This window comes from Mytilus edulis, chromosome 5 (genome assembly GCF_963676685.1).
Source record: "Mytilus edulis chromosome 5, xbMytEdul2.2, whole genome shotgun sequence".
NCBI classification, from domain to species: Eukaryota; Metazoa; Mollusca; class Bivalvia; order Mytilida; family Mytilidae; genus Mytilus; species Mytilus edulis.
Genome location: NC_092348.1, coordinates 3,892,271 through 3,913,853, shown reverse-complemented (window position 1 = coordinate 3,913,853; position 21,583 = coordinate 3,892,271). Strand labels below are relative to the sequence as shown.

The following is a 21,583-nucleotide window of genomic DNA, read 5'->3' as shown; positions in this document are numbered from 1 at the left end:
TGTTAAATGAATTACTTAAACGACTACACCTTACGATAATGTTTCCAAAAAGAGTCTAAGATAAACCGACGACGCAATGACATTAAACGGAAAAGACAAATAGACAAACAAAAGTATACATAACACAATTACAAAATACTAAAGTTATAGCAGCAAGAACCCCGCCAAAACTAAGGGTGTTTTCAAGTTTTTCTCTTTCATCACTCTGTGTAATTGATATTGTTTATACTTAACGTAATCATATTGTGCACTTTTTTTTTGTTCTAATTCTGCGTAATACACGCAAGGTCATAAAAATCAAAAGTGTTTTATTATTTATTTCATCATAAATTGACGCAGTAGGTTTAATTTCCTTTGATATTTTATTGGTCAAAACTTACTATTTATTGGCATTTTTCTCTCAAGTAAAACCAGTCTGTCAATTACTGCAGATCAGATCACTTGAGGTATGTATCTTAATATTTTAAAGCGAGTTTTACGTTTGTTTTTGTTATGAAGAGTTGTAAATATTTCTTTCTCTAATTTTTGTGCTATTTTTACATTTTCCTGACTGGTGTGAGAAAAATATTTCTCCTCACTAGTGAAAAAATCTGTTCTCAGCAAATGATTGGTTGAAATTTAATTGTAACGTTAAATTTTCTTGTTTTCTTCCGAATTGTCTTATTGTGACGTCAGGAAAAAAGGCGACTATGCCTGATGACGTCACATCAAAAGTACACAACTTTCCTCAAATCTTTGAAAAGGAAGGATAAAAATCATTAGAGAAACAGATTCCACCACTGTAACTCGTGTATTACGATATTTTTCCACTCTCAACAGTTAAATATTATTATTTAAAAAGCTTGGCAAGCCTCGCTCTTTAAATAATAAAATTTAACTTCTTGAGTGGAGAAATATCGTTAGACACTTGTTGCAGTTGTGGAATCTGTATTTATCATATGTTTTTCTGATCTTTAACAATTAAAATACATTTTTTAATAAAAGCTTCAACATATTTTGAGACATACAAAATCATTTTTACAGTTACGTTTTCTGATTTTTTTTGCACGAAAGACGCCATGACTTTACTAAACCAATATCTGATTTGCATAGATAGTCATCTTTGTTATCAAACATTTAATATTTTCAGCTTCTTGAATTCAAGTCAAGACGATCAAAATGGTGAACGTATTTCTTCTGTTCTTGGTGATTGCATCTGCTTGCGCAGGTTAGTTTTGTACATTTTATTCTAATTCATAGATCTATTGGGGCTCCATTTGATTTAACATAATTATGTATAGTTTTCAATAACTTTCAATAGCCTTTTGACTCGAACGCCATGGGTGAGTCTTTTGTAGTATATGAAATGCCTGGAACCTACGATGAATTTTCACAGAAAAATATATTACTAAATTTTACTTCCCTTATTGTTGTAAAGTGAAGACGTCCTGGCGTTTTTTATGAATTGTTTTATAACCAAATATTTCTATTACTTTTATCGGGTCTATGAAAAACAAAATGATTTCAGAAAACCAACTAAATACATCCCATTGTTTTTTTTATATTTATAATCTACCCATTAGAAAATGTCATTTAGCTATAAAAAGAAATACATAGTTTCTATATATAATTGTATCAATCAATATTATTAGTTATATGTTCAATAAGTATATCATTAGATTTCACTGAAGATAAAGTTGTTTTTTTAGCATTCAAAATTACCTTTCAGACGAGATATTAACAATGCATTTAAAGGAGCACTAGTTGTCAAATTCATGTTCACCGATTTTAATCAATTTCTCATATTTGATTGATAACAATGTAAAACATGTATCCAAACTATTAAAAGTCTAAAAAATAACTATCAACAGGGCACGTGCAAGAAAATACGTTGCTTCGTTTCTTATGTATTTTAGTCTAGACGCCATCTAATTAATTATCGAGTTGACCTCTAAAGTCATCCGATGACCATATAAGCGATGTAAACATCAATATAGATATAAATAGATTAAGCAAACTCGTGATGTTGGATTATAGGTCTATTTAATTTCAAGTTATAGATGAAAAAAATGTTCATCGGCATCGTTTTTACCTGTATAAGAATGATTTTTTGTGGATCAAATCAGTCAATCAATTGATTTACCTTTGTTTCACTTTCAATGTTGACATTCTTTTTCTTTCAAAAAAAATTTACACATTAAATTCACATGTTATTCATCTCAAGCTAAGGGGTTAAATTTAAGTTCACATAAACACGGATTCAATGAGGTCGAATTATTCACTTGCAAGTGAGTAATTCATAATCACTGTTTTTAGCTTATTATAACAAAACTGAACCATTTTGGCTGCTAAAAGCGAATTATTATTTCACTATTTGCATTTCATTAATGATTGAGCAAAACAAAATTAATTGATTTTTTATATATCTCGTAGCTAGTGCCCCTTTAAACATTTTTTTTTAATTTCAGTTAGTTGGCCAAGTGGAAGGTACTCGCTTCCGAAACCAAAAACAGGGTGCCCATCTGGATGGGCTTATGGATGCAGGTACCAGGACAATGAAGATACCCATAATATAAACTCTGTTACCCCTTCAGATCCGGACCATCACTTCTATGGTAGTCATACTTCATTTGTTATTGAATGATCTAATAAGCATTATTTTGATTAAATTAAAACGGAAACGTTCGAAGCATACTGAAAGAGAAAAATAACGCTAATGAAAATCCATCATGTTTTTTATGTTTGGAGCAAACTTACAATAAAATAAAGCGAATACTAGTATAACAAAAAGTAAAATCACAAAATATACTGAACTCCGAGGAAAATTCATCACGGAAAGTACCTAATCAAATGGCAAAATCGAAAGCTCAAACACATAAAAAGAATGGAGAACACTGTCATTCTCCTGACTAGGTACAGGCATTTTCTTATGTAGAAAATGATTGATTGAACCTGGTTTTATAGCTAGCTATCAAAATAGCCTTTGGTTGCAGAATTTTAATTTCTATATGTAGCAATGCAATATGTGCATCAGTATTTTATGTAACTATCGCATACTTCTTATATACTTACGCATATTTAAAAAATGTATAGATCTATACGTGTTAGCTATTAAAAATGTGCCAATCAGCACAAAGGTTTTTGTTAATCTTAACAGTTAAAAATTAATTACCAGCATAACTGCAGAATATGGAAGTATCGCCCACTCTTACGTGAGGGTATAATTATAGCATTTATTTTTCGAAAAAAATCTTGACTCGAATTCCTACTCTTAATCTATTCAAAACCACGTCAATAATGCATTAAGATATTTTCCTCTCGTGCAATTATTAAATTGATAAGAATCATACAAACTACAGAAGGCAATACAAAATATGAAATGAATTAGAAAAGACAAAAGGAATATCATATTTATTAATCACACCTTTAATTATTCACTAATTGAAAGGTAATATGAGTATCAAGTCGATTGAACAATGTTTAATTGAATTGAATATATGGTCAAAACATATGAAAAAAAACAACCTTCACGTTCCTTTATATACTTGTAGGTACTTTCAATACAAACACAAAAATGTGCTACTGTACAAAAACAACCTACAGCGGATCAGGATACTGGCCACATGGAAATTATTGTATTGCAAGGAAAGGTGGTTCCTGTCCTTCAGGTATGTTAGGTATTTTGTATTTACAAACATTCATATTGTAACATTTTTATTCCCTCAATTGTCAATTTAAGATTGAACACCATACGAACTTTCCGTTTTTGGGGTTTCTTTTCCATCGGTATGTTTCTAGCTTAACGAATGTAAAGCATTTATCATCATGCATAAAAGTATTTCATTACACTATTTCACAAATCATTACCAATAGTTGGGTCCATAGGACTTTAGATAAAAATAAACCACTTAAACTTGATAGGACCTATATATATTTATAAAATGGATGTCTTGAATGCCAGTCTAGAGTTATTATTTTATACAATTATTGGCCTTTGTTGAGGTTGTTCAATAATGTATCAACCCAAGATAAATGACATTCACTGAGACCAATTTAAAAATTTGAACTAGACATAATCAACCCTTCAAGAATACCTGTTTGATTGGGGCTCATAATTCACTGTAATTCGTTTATATGTAGTGTTGTGATGAGTTCTAGTAATCTTTGCGTTAATTTCCTTTTTTTAATCTCTTATTACGTTTATTCGTACGATAAATATGGTAGACAAATGAAGATGTATCTGTTATCGAGGTGTCTCAAATATATATATTTTTTCTTAGATGGAATGGTTTTTGCCAAAATAAATATTTTAAAATGCTTTTTTTCAAATTTAATGAAAAATACACATTGTTTTTGTTTAAGCTACAATTGTGCATAGATTATTCGTGAAAATCTTTTTATGTTAAACGTAATCTAGTATCCATGATGAGTTTTTTCAGAGTTTGGGAATCAAATATGACAATATACGTTTAATATAGGTTTCAGGACACAAAAAAGGGGAAACAAATGGTGTCACCAAAGTTTTCTTCTTACTACATAAAAAAATGACAATATCATTAACATTCCTTTATAATTTTTTTACTAAAATAATTATTCCGCCTCAAATGTTTCAGTTAAATATTAAACCGCACAAAAACACATCAGGTCACTTATTGTTTTTCCTTATTTAAATAAACAGTCTTAGACGTATAAAAATTGCCAATCTTGACAGCAGATTTAGACAAACAACTAGACCGATTGTGTACTACTATCTTAGAACCAAAGATGGCGGTTCACAAGTATTCTACCGTTAAACTTATTTTAATCACAATTATTTCAAAACAAAACGAAAAATCTTTACCTTATTGTTTGCCATATATCAAAACTGTTGTCAGTTCGTGATAATCTTAGTTAAAAACCTCGTTTATTTAGTTCAACGTGTTCAAATATTTGGCATAAAGAATCACTTGAGATAGTTTTATATTGATATGTGTATCAATATTATTTTTATAATTGCTATTATTATTATAAATAACGTTTAATGTGTTCGACCTAAAAAATAAACTGTAACTATTATATATTGTAGAATGGTTTTTGGTTAATATTTATTCAGATTTTGATTGGACAAACGTTAAAGCAAATCAGCATTTTTTTCAACCGTATCCTTTTGAGAGCAAAATGAATGTTATATGAAGAATTCAGTGTAGTATCCTTCAGTCATCCGTCTACGATTCTTTAATATTATCAAAAATTACTGTTTGAAATGAATATTTATTTATAGGGTTTTGCAATGGCTCTATCTACTGGGACGACGAAGATAACGCCAACGCTAACCAGAAATGGGGTGTTCTACCAGATGGAGAATACGAAAGGAACACAAAAATACAGTACTGTTGCAGGTATGGCATTTTTCAATAGGTTATTTTCTGTTCAGGTTTTAAAGCTCTTCGGCGAAGTAAAAAAGAGGTGGGGCGTTCGTCAACATTGTATAACGTTTTGATATGGTGCGGTTATCGGGAACTCCTAAAAACTGTAAATGATATTGATATGTAGTTGTATATGCATTGTACATCTCGTTTCCATGGACATTGTTTGGCAATGGTCCATCAATCATGATCAATGCATTTCAAAACTTTCCTTTAGTTAACATATAATACTTTAATTAGGCCAGTTTATTGTGACCAAAGATGGTAGGTGAATGGTATTTGATATACAGGAATATAAGCGCATGCAAATTCTTTTTCAGAAGGGATGATTTGGCTCCACCGACTAAGGCATGGCCTATTGACTTTGAATTCTGTCATACAAGTGAGAGGTTTAGCGCTATAAAACCAGGTTCAACCCACCATTTTCTACTTTTGAAATGCCTGTACCAAGTCAGGAATATGACAGTTGTTGTTCATTCGTTTGATGTGTTTGATTATTTGATTTTGCCATTTGATAAGAGATTCTCCGTTTTGAATTTTCCTCGGAGTTCAGTATTTTTGTGTTTTTTACAAGTTTAAATATTGCCATTGCAATATCTTAATTTGAAATATATCATTAAAGTGACAAATAAGAGAGACGTATCTCTGTTATTACAGTTTATTTACTTTGTATTAATACGTTGAATTTGCTTTTGGCATGACTAAGTCCAACTTTTTAACCCAATGTCAGTTCTCGTTTAGAAAAAACACGACGGGTACCATGTGAGGAGCAGAATCTGCTGACTTTTCCAGAGCACCTGTGATAACCCCATTTTTTTTTTGTGGAACTGTTTTAAGCCATGGCATTATTAGTTTATTTTAGATTTGAGTTTGAATGACCCTCTGATATCTTTCAACTCCATATGACGGAAATTTCTTTCCCATTTATACTTCGCTAATGTCCTCCTTTTAGTTACATACAGTACACCTACCATAATTATAATGTTTTAATAAAGATTAATGAATTTGAGATCACGAGAAAAAAAGAATATTTAGAAAAACATAATTTCGATGGTGCTTGTATCTTCCATAATAAGTTTTATTATCACTAAATGTTATGATTATTTTGTGTAAATGAAGTCTTTTGATTTTAACAACAATTTGTATCCAGTACCAGAATCGTTGTCTAAATATGAATACAAATATAAATAGTTGTTTTGCAAATATCAGCAAAGTGTATGACACTAAATAAGTCATCAATTATCCATGAAGAATGAAATACAAGAGACTGCATGGTAGCTGTATGAATTCAATACGATTTTGCAATACTTATAGTCGTTGTTACAACGAAAAGCTGACATTCAATTTTATGCAGATATATTTTCACTAACAATAGTAAGACATAAGTAAAGAAATATGTATAATACATGATATTTACATTATTGATTATATGTTCAATAGGTCTGATGGCTCTGCATACAGTTACATTAACCTTCCAACTAACAAGCCTTTCTATCTGTACAAGTATACATCGACATGCCAACGTGTACGTGGAATGACTGTCACTGAAGAATCGGTAAAGATGGATGACGAAGATGACCAGAACAACAGTAGTGATGATGGATGTCATCCAAGTAAATCGGACACAACCAAAGTGGACTACTGTTACTATTCCTAGTAATTACATTCCTCCAATGTGGCATCCTTCAGACAAGGATCTTTCACCAGAGTGACACCTGTTATTCTTACTTTTAATTTTTTCTCCCTGATTGGTATGAGTTTTGTATAGACTAATTTCTTGTTGAGCCTGTGTACATTGTTAAAATATGTTTCTATGCATTAAAAAATAGATATTTAATTTCATGCAATTACTCTGCCACTAGACGTTCAACAGTCATCCATCATTATCATGTATTCAGCCTTGCTGTGCTAAACTGCACGGTGCACTGGAGGTTGCACCTCTATAAATACAGACCATGTAAATTCGAATAGAAACTCCCTTTATGACTAGAATTATTCCAAATTTTCAATGAAGTTTTATAAAAATTATATATTAGAATGGAATGTTGATATGCACTACTATTATTTTCAAAGGTCAAAACATGGGTTGTGCGGCATATGTTTAACATGCATATGCCCCGAACTTCTAAGAGATTAAACTTACACTACAATTATGTACTACCTCTCCTTTCACTTTGGGTCTTCCTCAGAATTCAAAATCGCCACTATCTATGTGAATTTATAATGATAACATTCCAAGGTCATGTCTCTATGAGATGAAAAATAGAGTTCAAACATGTACCTGATAAAAATACATAAAAACAAAATATCTATGAATATTATATATCTTCCAAAAAAGATGCGTGGTTTGTCAAACAGCTGTATCTACAAAAAGCAACCTGCAATGATCAACTTTTAAAAACTGTTAGTATGAAGCTATGACTCAATTTGGTGATTGAGCGTACTGAGTTGACAATTTAGAAAGGATGAACATTTAGTTGTCATGAACATACAAACATCAATCACAATAAAAGGTTATTATATGTACTACATGGTAATTCGACCTCAATCTTTTTCTATGATTATCAGAAACGTTATATGTTTGGATTTACTTGATAGACGAAAGGACAGTTTGGAAAAAGAAAATGTTGCAAACATGATATTTTTGGAAGTAATTCTTCATTGTGAGTTATAAAAAAATAATATTCTCTTGGATATAAACATCAGTTATTATAGTAGGGAAAAAATCAAATTCTTTGCGAGAACCTTTGTGAAAGAAAGAGCAGTTAAATTTTGCGCAAGAAAATTATATTTAGATTATTAATTGTCCTTAGGATAAAAGGGAGGCGAACGATAACAAGAAGATGTTTCCTTCCCGAGTTGCTTATTTTGGGTTACAAGTATTACTAAAACATTTAGGGTTTAAACCTATACTTACAACATTCCACTACTAATGTTCTAAAATGTTGACCAGGTTAAAGAAATGAACACAGACTTCAACTTGGAAAATATTCTAAGTATGGTAAAATAGATTAACCTTTTAAATTATCACATCAGTGTAATCGTTTAACTGAGTATTTTTATGTTTAATACTACCAGACATTTATAATTTGATACAATAGACACGCATTTCGCCTACATATTATCCATCAGAGGCACTCGAAGCAAAACTTAAAATTCCTTAAATTTGTGCCAAATACAATTTATGACATCTTTGTTTGGGATATCAAAACTTAAGTGTTTCGAAAAATACATATAATTTTATAAATCTGATATTGTCTTTGGGTTTTTGTAAAGTTTGGTAAGCTAAACTTTTGAATTTCATAGATCTGTGGAGGCGGTATAGATGTTCTTGTGTTCGTTTGTTTGACAGATTAAGTTCAGTCTACCCTATATATTGAATACTAAATTTCGGTTTTGTTCATGTTACAAGATATATAAGGCTCTGGAGTTTACAAGAAAGGTCAAATGAAAAGGATAGAGAAACTGTTATTCAGTTCAATGATGACCGAACAGTATTATCTGAAGATAATCAGGAATCAGATTGTCATTTTCTGTCATTGCACGGGAATGTTTGTTCGTATCCACGTGCGTTTTGGTTGAAAAATCAATCGAACTGCAGATACATTGCATCCTTTATCACAATAGTGAAATGTGCTAAATTTTATATTAAGAACTTGGTTATTTTAGCACGCGAATGTTATAAGTGTGGTGAGGAGGTTTTTATTTAAACGCTTCTTAAAATCCTGTTATATAGTATAAAAGTGGATAGTGAACGAGGCTGAATGTCAAAGCTTATTATTTACAAGATGTGTAAATGTTAATGCTGTAAAAGATTTCATATTCTTATAAAACTGTAGAAAATTGGCAATTGGACACAGTTATTTCGTTGTGTGTTTCTTTTAGACAATAAATTCAAATTGAAGAACTCGCTCCTGCTCTATCTCAAAAAGATGTTTACTAGCTCTTACTAAAACTATGGACAATTCCTGTTTAAGAAATCTATAATTCAGTATGACAGCTCATCAGACATATTTTATTTTGCTGTACCAATATTTTGACTATTTTATTTATTATGTCTGTTTAGTTCACGCATCATTGTAAATATAACGGAATTTAATGAGACCGTCATCAAAGTGAGAGGGTTAGCGCTATAAAACCAGGTTTAATCCACCATGTTCTACATTTGAAAATGCCTGTACCAAGTCAGGAATATGACAGTTTTTGTCCATTCGTTTTTATGTGATTTGTTATTTGATTTTGCCATGTGATTATGGACTTTCCGATTAGATTTTCCTCTAAGTTCTGTATTTTTGTGATTTTACTTTTTGAACTTATCAAACTTAAAAAATCACTGTTTTCCCTAAACTTCAACATCCAAAGTTACTTAAAAAACATATAATTGCATCCGGCTACTTTGTATATCCTATGAAGAAAGAAATTGAAATACTCGGAAGACGAAATACATATAAAGCATAATTATGCAGAATAAATATAGACACAAAAAATTGACAATATACAGTTTGTATCCATAAAAAAATTGTTTGAATTATATGTTGTCCTCTTTGTGTCGTTCAGTTATTCTTGTCTTGCGGTTGCTGTCACGTCCAATTATAAACAATACTTTTATATATATAGTAAATATGTAATACAATAAAACGACAAAAAAGTTACTGACGATCAGGATGTACTATAACGGAAATTATAAACATGCTCAACATTGGAAAAAGTAAAAAGTAACTCTTATTTTAAAACAAAATAGTTTAACTTTTTTTTTCTTAATATGCAAATGTGTGCAAGCAAATGATTCGTTTTCCCTTTTTCGTTTTTTAAAACCTCTTAAATTACAAGCAGAACATCTGTCAAATGATTTGAACTTGCATTAATTTTTATTTTGAATTTGCGCCAGTCTACATAAGACTCATCAGTCACGTTTGAATAAAAAAAAGTTGATGAGGTTGTGATTAGTGTAATAGCAAAAACAATTGAATAAAAATATAAAACATAATTGAAATATGGATATATAACAAAACAAAATAGTAGTCCTTTCTCAACATGCCTGATTTTAATACAAAGAATACATATGGATAGTATTAAATAAATATTTAATTAGATCAAACAAAATAACATTATTTTGATGTACAATGCATAAAACATATATAACTTACATATAATCACTTACTAAGGACAATTAATATATCAAATTTCTCAAACGAAAAGAAAAGATATTAAGCGAATAAGTTTAACTTTTTTAGATAGCAATACAAGTACTACACAGGTGTAAATTAGGTGTTAAGTTAAAAAGTTTTAAAAAAAAACGACAATGATGCATTATTAAGAAAATGCATGTATATAAAATTCATGTCGATAAAGAAAATTTCAAAGAAGAGATACATGTAAAAAATGTGAATATACTATGCAGTTTTTATTGTGGCATGTTTTAAAAATTATTATAGTATATAAAATTGAGAAAGGAAATGGTGAATATGTCAAAGCGACAACCACCCGACCATAGAGCAAACAACAGCCGAAGGCAACCAATGGGTCTTCAATGTAGCGAGAATTCCCGCACCCGTAGGTGTCCTTCAGCTGGCCCCTAAAATATGCATAATAGTACAGTGATAATGGACGTCATACTAAACTCCGAATTATACACAAGAAACTAAAATTTAAAATCATACAAGACTAACAAAGGCCAGAGGCTCCTGACTTGGGACAGGCGCAAAATTGCGGCGGGGTTAAACATGTTTATGAGATTTCAACCCTCCCCCTATACCTCTAGCCAATGTAGTAGCCAATACAAAAAATAACAAAATAATAATAATAACCTCCATGTCAAATAACAACCCTCGGAGCCATTACAACATTGTATAAGACACTCTTTATGTGAAATGTTTACGCCCCTGAAATGATTTGACAAGAATAGATAATCAAATAATGTTTTCATTCCAATTTGAGCACAACTAGATAATGTTTACCATTTTCAAACCAAAATAATCATTTGGGATGAAATAGTTTAAAGATATGTATTTCTCTTTCTTCTCTGTGTATATATGTAGGACTCTAAAGTGCGATGGTACTCTAAAGTGCGATGGTCACGCCAAAGTGCGATGGTCTACGCTAAAGTACGATGGTGTATCACGGCGTGACGCTAAGTGCGATGGTTGTTTTGTTTATTAACGTACGATTGTATATCACGCTAAAGTGCAATGAACCAATATAGTAAGGTTCGAGGGATTATAGCTAATTTCCTAATACTTGTAGAGTAAGACTTTTTAGTCAGCTTGCTTGCATATATGCAATATTCGCCAAGCTTTCTTCTTCTTCGTAATGAGTACCAATAGATATAGGTAGATGTTGTATGAGTGCCAATGAGACAACTTTGCATCCAACTGCATTACAAATTTATAAAAGTAAACCATTATAAGTCAAGATACGGCCTTCAACACAAAGGCATCACTACATGTTATATTTTCCTACACTGTACAAAATAATGTTTAGAGGACAATTTATGATTTACGCATGAATCTACTAAATTACGAACGAAAAGGTGAGAATTCAATGAACTTGAATCCATTCTTAAGCGAGCATGAAGAATTTGACCAAAACGATGTTCTATATAATAATACGCTGGGACCTTACTATTTTGGGTACTAATTTGTGTTTTGAATAATGACAGAGATTCACATTTTCTTATGTTTAGGTTAAGAGTGTTCCATAGTTTTGTTGTTGCAGGGATGAATTATTTAGATTATAAACGGGTCCGTGTGTTGACTTCTGTAATATTATTTCTTGTCTTGTATTATGATCATGCCTACTTCCTACTGAATCAGGCAATAAGTCTATTAAATATTTGAACGGGGACCGCAAAGTAGAAAAAAAATGCAACATAAACAATAATTTCAATTATCCGTTATAGCTTCTAATATAGAAAAAAGATCAAGGATACTTTTGTATCTCATCTGTATAGTAAAATGGTCGACTGCAGGACATAAGTCCTTCCAGAACCCGGAAAAAAAACATTTACTTCAGCCAACAAAGCACGGTTAGGTTTAAATTAAGTAAGTCATTGACATTTCGTTTAAAGTTATTAATCAAATACATGTTTTGTATTTTAAACATTTATCTTTCGGCATGTTAATTTTTCGTTTGTATAAACGACTGTTTTCGTCATAATTCATTGTACGTTTATTACGTCTATACTTTCGCGGAAAATCGCACTTTAGCGTGTGTAGGCATCGTACTTTAGCGTAGACCATCGCACTTTAGCGAGACCATCGTACTTTCTCATCCCCATCGCACTTTAGAGTCCTACATATATAAATAATACAAGGAGTAATTGCTCAATGTATTAATTGTAGTTGTATTAATTTTACACAGACTATAAAATGTCACGTAAACCAATAATGTTCTTGTAGTTAAACATCGATATATATAGTGGGTTTTATTTCCGCTCATATATAATTAATTAAAACTTATCATAAAGAGTCATCTTTTGTATGTGAAGTAGTGAGTGGATAGATTACTAGAGACGAAGGTATCTGAAGTATGTATCTTAATGTTTTAAAATATAAAATAAATATTTAATTCCAAGCTTCAGCTTATTAAGTGTCTTTTCAAGTTGAACACTTCATAACCTCATCATCAGGATTAAAATATTGTACTCCAGACTCGCGTTTCGTATACAAAAGACTCATCAATGATGCTCTATTAGCTAAATACGAAGATGGAGATATTGTAATATCAAGAAACAAGAAGCGGAAGGTACTAAATGAAAAATTAACCTTATCAGCTGAACAGACAGACAACAGCCTGGTACAATCAAAACGATGGAAAGATATATTACTCAGTAAAATAAACCTAAAGACTGAGCATTGAGAACCGAATCTAATACATGTGGTGATCTCATGTGCTCCGGAAGGACAGGCAGATCCTGTCCCATGTGGTGCAACCAAAGTGTTTTTTAACATTGAAATAAAATAGTCATTTTACTTTTTACAGATCAGATAGGAACAAAAATGGAGAATATGTTTATTCTATTCTTGATGATTGCATCTGTTTGTGCTGGTAGGTTTTGTACATTTTCCTCCTAATATATCATGAACTTTAAATTGATTACCCGTATTTGATGTATATATAATGTACAATATCTTTCACAGAATAAAGAATCATTTAACAGAATAATTTCAAGTTTCACTTATATATTGAAGATGTCCTTTGTCTAACAAGTTTTCCTTTGAAATTACTATGGATATATAATATACATATTATGTATATTGATGTCAAATTTTTGCTCTAGTTTATTAATATTCATATGAAGGGTCTATGAAAAAGAACAGATTTAATTAGTTCTATTTCATGCTTTCAATCCTTTTTTTTTGTTGTTGTTATATTTGCACACCATATAATTTAACTTTTATTTTTAAAGCAAGTAATCAATATACATACTCATTAAACAAAATAATAATTTGAATGAAATAACTATATTGAGCAAAATAGTTAAAATCAGAGAAAGTAAATTTGGCGATATAATCATGTTGATGAAAAACTTACCACTAGTAATACCATGCTGCATGTATATAAAGGCAACAGTAGTATACCACTGTTCAAATATAATACTCTATACTCATTTTTAAGTGAGTTGGCCACGTGGAAGGTACTCGCTTCCAACATCAAAATCAGGATGCCCGCTCGGATGGGCTGAAGGATGTAGATATCAGGATAATGAGGATATACATAATGTGAACGATGTTAGCTACAACCATCACTTTTATGGTAAGTTCGATGTATTATTTGTTTAATGGTCTTATAATCATTTATCTGTGAAATTATAGAAATTAATTGTCAATAAAATTGTGAATGGAAATGGGGAACGTGTCAAAGAGAATCAGACCCGACCAAAGAGCAGACAACAGCCGAAGGCCACCAATGGGTCTTAATCAATGATAACTTCAAAGAGACTGCAATCTAAAATACAATTACTTATTAAACATATCCAAATATTTTTTTTTAAATCTAATAAGATTGATTTATCGGTATGTGTTGATCTGTACTTTTTGTAGCTCTTGCAACAGAGTTAGCAATTGTGAATTATGTGCATCGGCAATATAATTTGAATCATTCAAAACATCCCCAAGAATACATTTATAAGGAGTATCTTGATATATAAAAATGGTGGTTTTTGTTTGCATAATGTGATTTTGTAGGGGAAAATATTACTGGAATTACTTTTTTGTGGTTTCTTGTATTTCTGTCGTTTATTTGTTGCTTCTGGTCCGTTAAACTTTTAAACAAGAAACAATATAAACAAAACAAAATTAAACAAAATGAATTAGCATTCAAAAAATATATACATAAATTGAACAGATCACTTCATACATTGCTAGACTAAGAAAAAAATCATGGCATATCAACAAGACGATATTTAAATAACAGAGGTCGAATTTGATATGACCTGAAAGACAGTTGCGAAAATATACCTGAAAATTTCCAGTTTATTCTAAAATTATGTGATAGATATACAGCTTACTGTTATATACAACTAGGTATTTTTGGAAGAAACACAAAGCTATGTTACTGTACAAAAACATCCTACAGCGGATCAGAATCCTGGCCAAGTGGTAATTATTGCATTGCGAGATATGGTCGTTCATGTCCTTCAGGTAAGTCTGTAATCTTTATTAGTTTTCGGAATTTATGAAATATAACATTTAGTATTTGGAACAATTAAAAGTTAGGTAATCAGTTGAATAATAAATATGATCATATCAATGAACCAGAAGTGCCATTAACATTGACTCAGTGGTTGTAAAAATCTGTTTATGTTTTGTCTCAATTCCTTTTTCGACGATATCATCTTTACAACGGTATTTTATGTTTTTGTTCCAAATACTTTGGCCTCGATCATCACTAAGGGCATCATTATTGTTACTATATTAAAATTAGTACCGTTTGATACGATTAATATAAAAGTTATATCCCAGCAGCTGTCAAAAGTCTTGAAATGGTTTTAAATATTTCCTATTTCATATTTGATTTAACAAAGCAGTATAACGAAATAAAATATGGTTTACACGTCAAAACAAATAAAAACAGAAAGTTCATGTCAAAATGTAATTAAACAGTTAATTCAAGGTTAACACGTGACCTTAACTTGCAGCTTACAAAAAGTCTTTAATATTTCAAATATAATGATTTACATTAAAAAAAATCTCTTTTTATAGGATTTAGAACTGGCAGTATATACTGGGATGACGAAGATCACGACAATGCAAATACAAAGAATGGTATTCTTCCAGATGGAACATATAATAGAAACACAAGGATATACTACTGTTGCAGGTATATGGGCGTTTTCAATAAAAGCGTGATTTTCAGACCTTAAAAAATGGAAAATCAACTTGTCTAAAATTTTATTTCAAGAGTCATCTTAAATACCTCTATAATAGACCTGTTTGTAAACAAAAAGTGCAATCTTAAATACTCTTTAAAATGATATTATTTTTCATAATTCATGTACTGCTTCGTAAGGGACACACATCTTATCGCAATTTAAAATGTCTCCTATAGACATTCCAGTTTGTTTTACTTTATATACTAGAAAGATCTCATTTTTTCTGAATTGGAGAACAATTTTTTATCGATAAAGATTAGACAGTAATTCACATATGAAGGTACAACTCATGTTACTTAGTGGACATTTTGATGCGTTTCGTAGTTAACAAAACCGTTTCGTAGTGGAGAACAAGTTTCGTAGTTAACTTCAACCCTATTCTATGTTAATAAAAACATACTAAACACTACATAAAACCAACCCTTGTTATTTGTTTTGCACGAATATAATTGAAAAAAGAGTAAAAAAGACTGCATGGTAGTGGTAGTGTCCACTACGAAACGTTTTTCTCCCATACTTGTTTCGTAGGTGACCGTTTCGTAGTGGACATATTCACATGTTTTATTTTTTCCCCACAATCCCTATATTGCAATAGTAACAAGACTGATTGTATTCATCAAAGCACGTATTTAGCTGTACACTGATCTTTTTTTCATAATTTTAAAACCAGATACTGAAGGAGATTTGACCCGTTTCGTAGTGGACATTAACAAAAATACGGTATCATTCTGGTCCGTTTGATGTGCTCAATTTTTTTACCAACAATTTAACTGCCGTTATAAAAGCATCACTTCTTTTGTAAGACCATAATGTTTATATTTCATGCAAACAAAATTACGTTTAATTTTTTAAAACTGTTTATTAGCAAATTTAAAAGACTCCGTTTCGTAGTGGACATTGTGTCAGGGACACACCTTTTACAACTTAAAAGCCTTTGTCAAAAGCTGTTAATTTAAAAATATGTTGGCTCTAAACATACTTTTGAATTATTAAAGAACTTATATTAAGTAAAAATAACATTTATTTCTTAATTTTTTTTACAATATTTTAGAGTATGAATGTTGAAGGGACATGCCATTTTGGTTGTTTTGGACCAGTCAGGAATCAATATCTTACCAATCCCTCTAAAAATTGACTGTTTCTTTGCTTAAAAATGTTAAATCTAATTTAATGTACTTACTGCACAAAAAATTACTTACAAAGATCAAACACATTTTTTAAAAGTGGCTGGGACATGAAATCACGTTTTTATTGAAAAACGCCCATATCATTATTCAAAACATGCATTCTTTGTAGGAGTTTATATTTATGTATGTTTCGACCTCATGTTAATACCTTATTATTGTTGTTAATCACATAGAAATAAGGATAAAAGTATGATTGCCTTTGAGATAATTACTAGACAGTGTCCAAGTGACGTGCACATTTTAAGTTGTCTTCCTTGTCTTTGTTCTAATTAACATTTTGAGAATTTGTCTCTTTTTTGAAATTCAAATGAAACTTCATAACGGTACGTCCGTTATCCAATGTCAGAATCAAATATCTCAAACACTTCAAACAAATCGAAAACAGCTGTCATATGGTGACTTGGTACAGGCAAACCCGCATTGTATTATTTTGATTGTTTCTCAGGAATTAAATCAAATAAAAGGAAAGTAATCCAATGTGAAATTCGTATGAATAATGAAAGAAAAAAGTTAGGTTCAAAACGACTGCCAGCCTTCACGAAAAGTGAGAATACTTGCAGTTGCTCACACACGAAATTACCAGCTAAGTATCAGACATAGGTCCCACTTAATAACTTAATGCATTTCAACACAAAAAAGTCTACATTTATGATGATTTCACATTATTGCACCTCTGTTTAATAGATCTGATGGACCTTCCTACAGAAGTATAGTGTTACCAACAAGTAGGCCCTTCTATTTGTACCATTACACATCAACATTATGTCAGCGTGTACGTGGAATGAGCGCACGTGAGGAATTTGTGAAAACAGATGACGAGGATACCCATAACAACAGTGCTGATGGTGGAAACCACCCAAAGAAAACTGAGACAACCAGAATACACTACTGTTATTATTCTTAATGAATAGCTCTTCAATTGTTGTCATCATGAACTATAACCTTGGTATCTTTGATGAATTCTGAAAATGATCCAATACCGGAAGAACAAGTTTTATTTCAGTTATCTTTACTTCTCAAATTACTTGTTTCTTTTTTTGTTCTGTGATTTGTTCTGTAATAAAAGATATATGATCAATATCATGATGAATCAGTGGCAGATCCAGCCATTTTTAAAAGGGGATTCCAATAATATGTCCCCATTCAAAAGCATTCATCGTAAAAAAAAAGGGGGGTTCCAACCCACGAACCCTCTTCCCCTTTCGGTGGGAGCCTTAAAATGCTTATTCGAAAAGCTTTGTTCTTTCAAAATACAAATTGGCTTGACACATTCCTAGCTACAATTAGATTTCTTTCTACAAAATATGCAGTCAATGAATCATCTTTTGGCTTTCTCGTTTTCTTAAAAGGTTGGAAGGAGGAACATTTCGTTTTGAGGAACATCAGTTTATGAAAAAAAAGGTTCAAAGGAGAAAAATCAAAATTTTGAGGAACATCAGTTCATGAAAAAAAATGGAAGGAGGAACATCTAGTTTAAAGGAACATCAGTTCATGAAAAAACAATGTTGGCAGGAGGAACATCGTGTTTTCATGAACATAGTTCACGAAAATTAAAATTTGATTATAAACTCTTTTCCTAATGACGGTTATAGTCGATTGGCTCTAAACAGTGTTTATGTGATTATCAAACCACTTGTAGTTTTAAAAGAAAACAGAAATCTGTTTCTTTAATAGATGAGTGAACCATATAACAAATACATTACTGTTTCTGTTTAGAACACATAGCAGCTTTTGATCAGGTTTTGCTTTTGAAAAGTTTTATCGTGCAGTTTTTGTATGTAGAGGACCTGTGATGTTTCATATAATGTCTTAACCCATATTTTTGAATTGGTTTAACTAAATATGATAACCATCATGTAGTTTCAAATATTGGATTAAAACAGAAATGCACTGTTTATGGGAAACCGTTTGAGTATTGCTATTATCAAAATAACTTTTAATCTTCTTTATAAAAAATGTGGCTGTCAAACATTTTCACGGACTGCTCGTTTTTGCGCCTGTCCCAAGTCAGTAACCTATGACCTTTGTTATATTGTTTAGTTCATTTATATGTTTTTGAGTTTAGTATGGCTTCCATTATCACTGAACTAAAACATATTTATGTTTAGGGGCTAGCTGAAGTACGCCTCCATTTACGGATTTTTTTTCGCTGTGTTGAATACGCTTTCGCGGTCTTGAGGGTTTTTTTTAATTATAAGGTCGAGTTGTTGTCTCTTTGACACATTCTACATTTCCATTCTCTACTTTATTTTTATTGTATATGACAAAATATAGAAAATGCACAAACAAACGGTCATTGTTTAGAAACAATTTTCTTATTGGATGCATTAAAAAAAAACGACATAAAAAATAGTGTTTGAGGGTTTCAGGATGTAAATATAGCGGAAATGTAAAACAACGTGCGACATGTTTTACAGTTAGGCCATCTTAATATAGTGGTAAACAACAATGATTATAAAAACAAATGTTACAATTTTGTTCACAGTTATAAACTCATCATATATACCATGATTGATTTTTTTTTTCAAATCCAGACACGCGTTTGGTCTTAATACAGAACTTATAAGTGTTGTTCGAATATTAACAGTTAGAAATTTTAAAAATATTCAAAGTTTTGTATACGCATAACTTTTAAATACAATTTTTCTAACTCTTTCTTTTTTGTACAAATATCTTTAATAACAATTGTTTCGGTATTCAGTATAAGGACCTTCATATCTCCTCGCATATTCAAGAAGCTATGCATCCTAGGCTTGATGCATCAAAATAAGGTGACATTTTGTGGGTTTTTTTTTAGATTTCTTATCATTTACTGTCTTATGAATTGCCTCTGTGAAAAACCTAGACTTTTTATGCACTAACTGTCTTATGTATTGCCACTGTAAACAACCTAGACTTCTAAATCACTGACCGTCTGATGAATTGTCACTGTGAACAACACAGACTTCTTTTAAATCACTAACTGTCTTATGTATTGCCACTGTAAAGAGCCTAGACTTCTTAATTACTGACCGTCTGATGAATTGTCACTGTGAACAACATAGACTTCTTTATCATATGGCAAAATAAAAAGCTTGAACACATCAGCTGTTAAGAAGGCAATCTCCGGCGCAGAGATTATATCCGTTCCGTTCAATACTTCGTAACACTACACTCAATATGAACTCTGTCACATTTTTCTCTTCCCAATCTACGAAATTTACATTACTGTATATTTAATTAAGATACTTTTATGGGGGGGGGGGGGATTTTGAAATTCTCATTTTAACGAAGATAACTACATATAATGGAAAATTTTGCTATGTTTAATAACTTATACTTAAAGTTGCATTTTCGATAGAGATTACTGACGACAAGGATGTACTATAACGGAAACAAAAAACAACTTGGAACACACTCAACATTGAAAATAGGACATAGTAACTTCAATTTATTTGTATGTAAAATAATATGTAAATGTGTGGAATAGATTCGTCTTGCTTTTTTATCTTTTCAAACTCTTATAACCTTGTAAACAGAACATATGTCAAATGAACTAATCTTGTATTAACCTGAAACTCTTATCAGCCATAGAGGCTCATACGAAACATCTACCCTTTCTAGTCTATGATGCAATCTCTTTTAACACTTCTGATCTATTGGCGGTTTATATGTACTGTCCCCTTACTCATATCATGGAAGTATTATATTGACAGGAACTCCAACAAGCGGACTTCAAACGTTTATAGTGCGATGCCGCAAAATCGTTAAGTATCTGTTAATTAACTCGACATGTCTTATGGATGCATGGGTTCCGATCAAATTTTTGGAACCTCGTGAATGATCGTAATTACGGATCATACCGAAATAACCGGATGTGTACTTAATTATCAACGGAATGACATTTACCGACCATGTGAATGACAAATATGTCAGTTTTTACGGGTTTTGTTGCTTAAAAACAAATAAAAAGAAAAGAAACGAAATCCCCGTGACTGTTTTCACCAAATAATAATAAAAAAAAAAAATAAAGAGTAAAATACTCACAAGCCATAAACATTTCAGTTTAAGTTGCAATCAATTTTAAAATAGTAAGATTTTTATTCATGAGAGAGCCGTTGGATAAACACGCATAACTGTTATATACATATATGCGTGTTAGGCTTGAAAATCATAAAATTCTCATGTAAAGTAAACGGAAAAGTTTTTATCAGTAATTATTATCGCGTTTTACTGCTAACTTTGACAACTATTTTAATGAAGTGTTTAATGAAAGAATTTCCAACAAAAATTTAATCCAAAAGTTGGCCGGGGGACGGGGTTAAAGAGCTTTGATCCGAAAAAAATATCATATATTTTGATTTATTGTTTACTGAAAGTCCAATGGCAAATAGTTCATGCAATTAAACAAGAAACAGAAACATAAATTGCTTAGCATACGGTGTTAGATGTTTCAGAACTGTTAAGCTTTTAAACACATAAAATAAATTCTAATTTGGTTTCCATGATAAAAAAAAATTAAACTTCTTAGGGCCCATCATGGTGATCGTTCTTTAAATGCATCCAGAAATAATAAAAGCCATCCGTCAAAAATAAATCTGTCAGACGTCAGATTGAGTAATCTCGGACTAGGTTGAATGTGTAAGGTTGTTTACAACTTT

The 21,583-nt window shown here is 31.1% G+C and overlaps 1 protein-coding gene across 1 annotated transcript; it reads left to right on the top strand.

Moving 5' to 3' along the window:
- The first annotated feature begins 338 nt into the window (after positions 1-338).
- LOC139522664 (uncharacterized) lies at positions 339-17,847 on the top strand. Its single transcript, XM_071316132.1, has 12 exons — positions 339-446; positions 1,130-1,207; positions 2,448-2,594; positions 3,531-3,647; positions 5,240-5,357; positions 6,825-7,040; positions 7,283-7,341; positions 13,365-13,430; positions 14,001-14,138; positions 14,909-15,025; positions 15,587-15,704; positions 17,628-17,847. The coding sequence occupies exons 2-12, from the start codon at positions 1,159-1,161 to the stop codon at positions 17,845-17,847; spliced, it is 1,365 nt and encodes a 454-aa protein (XP_071172233.1). The 5' UTR covers positions 339-446; positions 1,130-1,158.
- Positions 17,848-21,583: the final 3,736 nt, after the last annotated feature.

What these genes read in the sequence shown, in the direction of transcription:
- LOC139522664 (XM_071316132.1), top strand. Translation starts at nt 1,159, where the DNA reads ATGGTGAACGTATTTCTTCTGTTCTTGGTGATTGCATCTGCTTGCGCA. An exon ending in AAAATACAGTACTGTTGCAG is followed by an intron (nt 5,358 to 6,824) that starts GTATGGCATTTT and finishes TATGTTCAATAG; the next exon opens with GTCTGATGGCTCTGCATACA. An exon ending in TGGTCGTTCATGTCCTTCAG is followed by an intron (nt 15,026 to 15,586) that starts GTAAGTCTGTAA and finishes CTCTTTTTATAG; the next exon opens with GATTTAGAACTGGCAGTATA.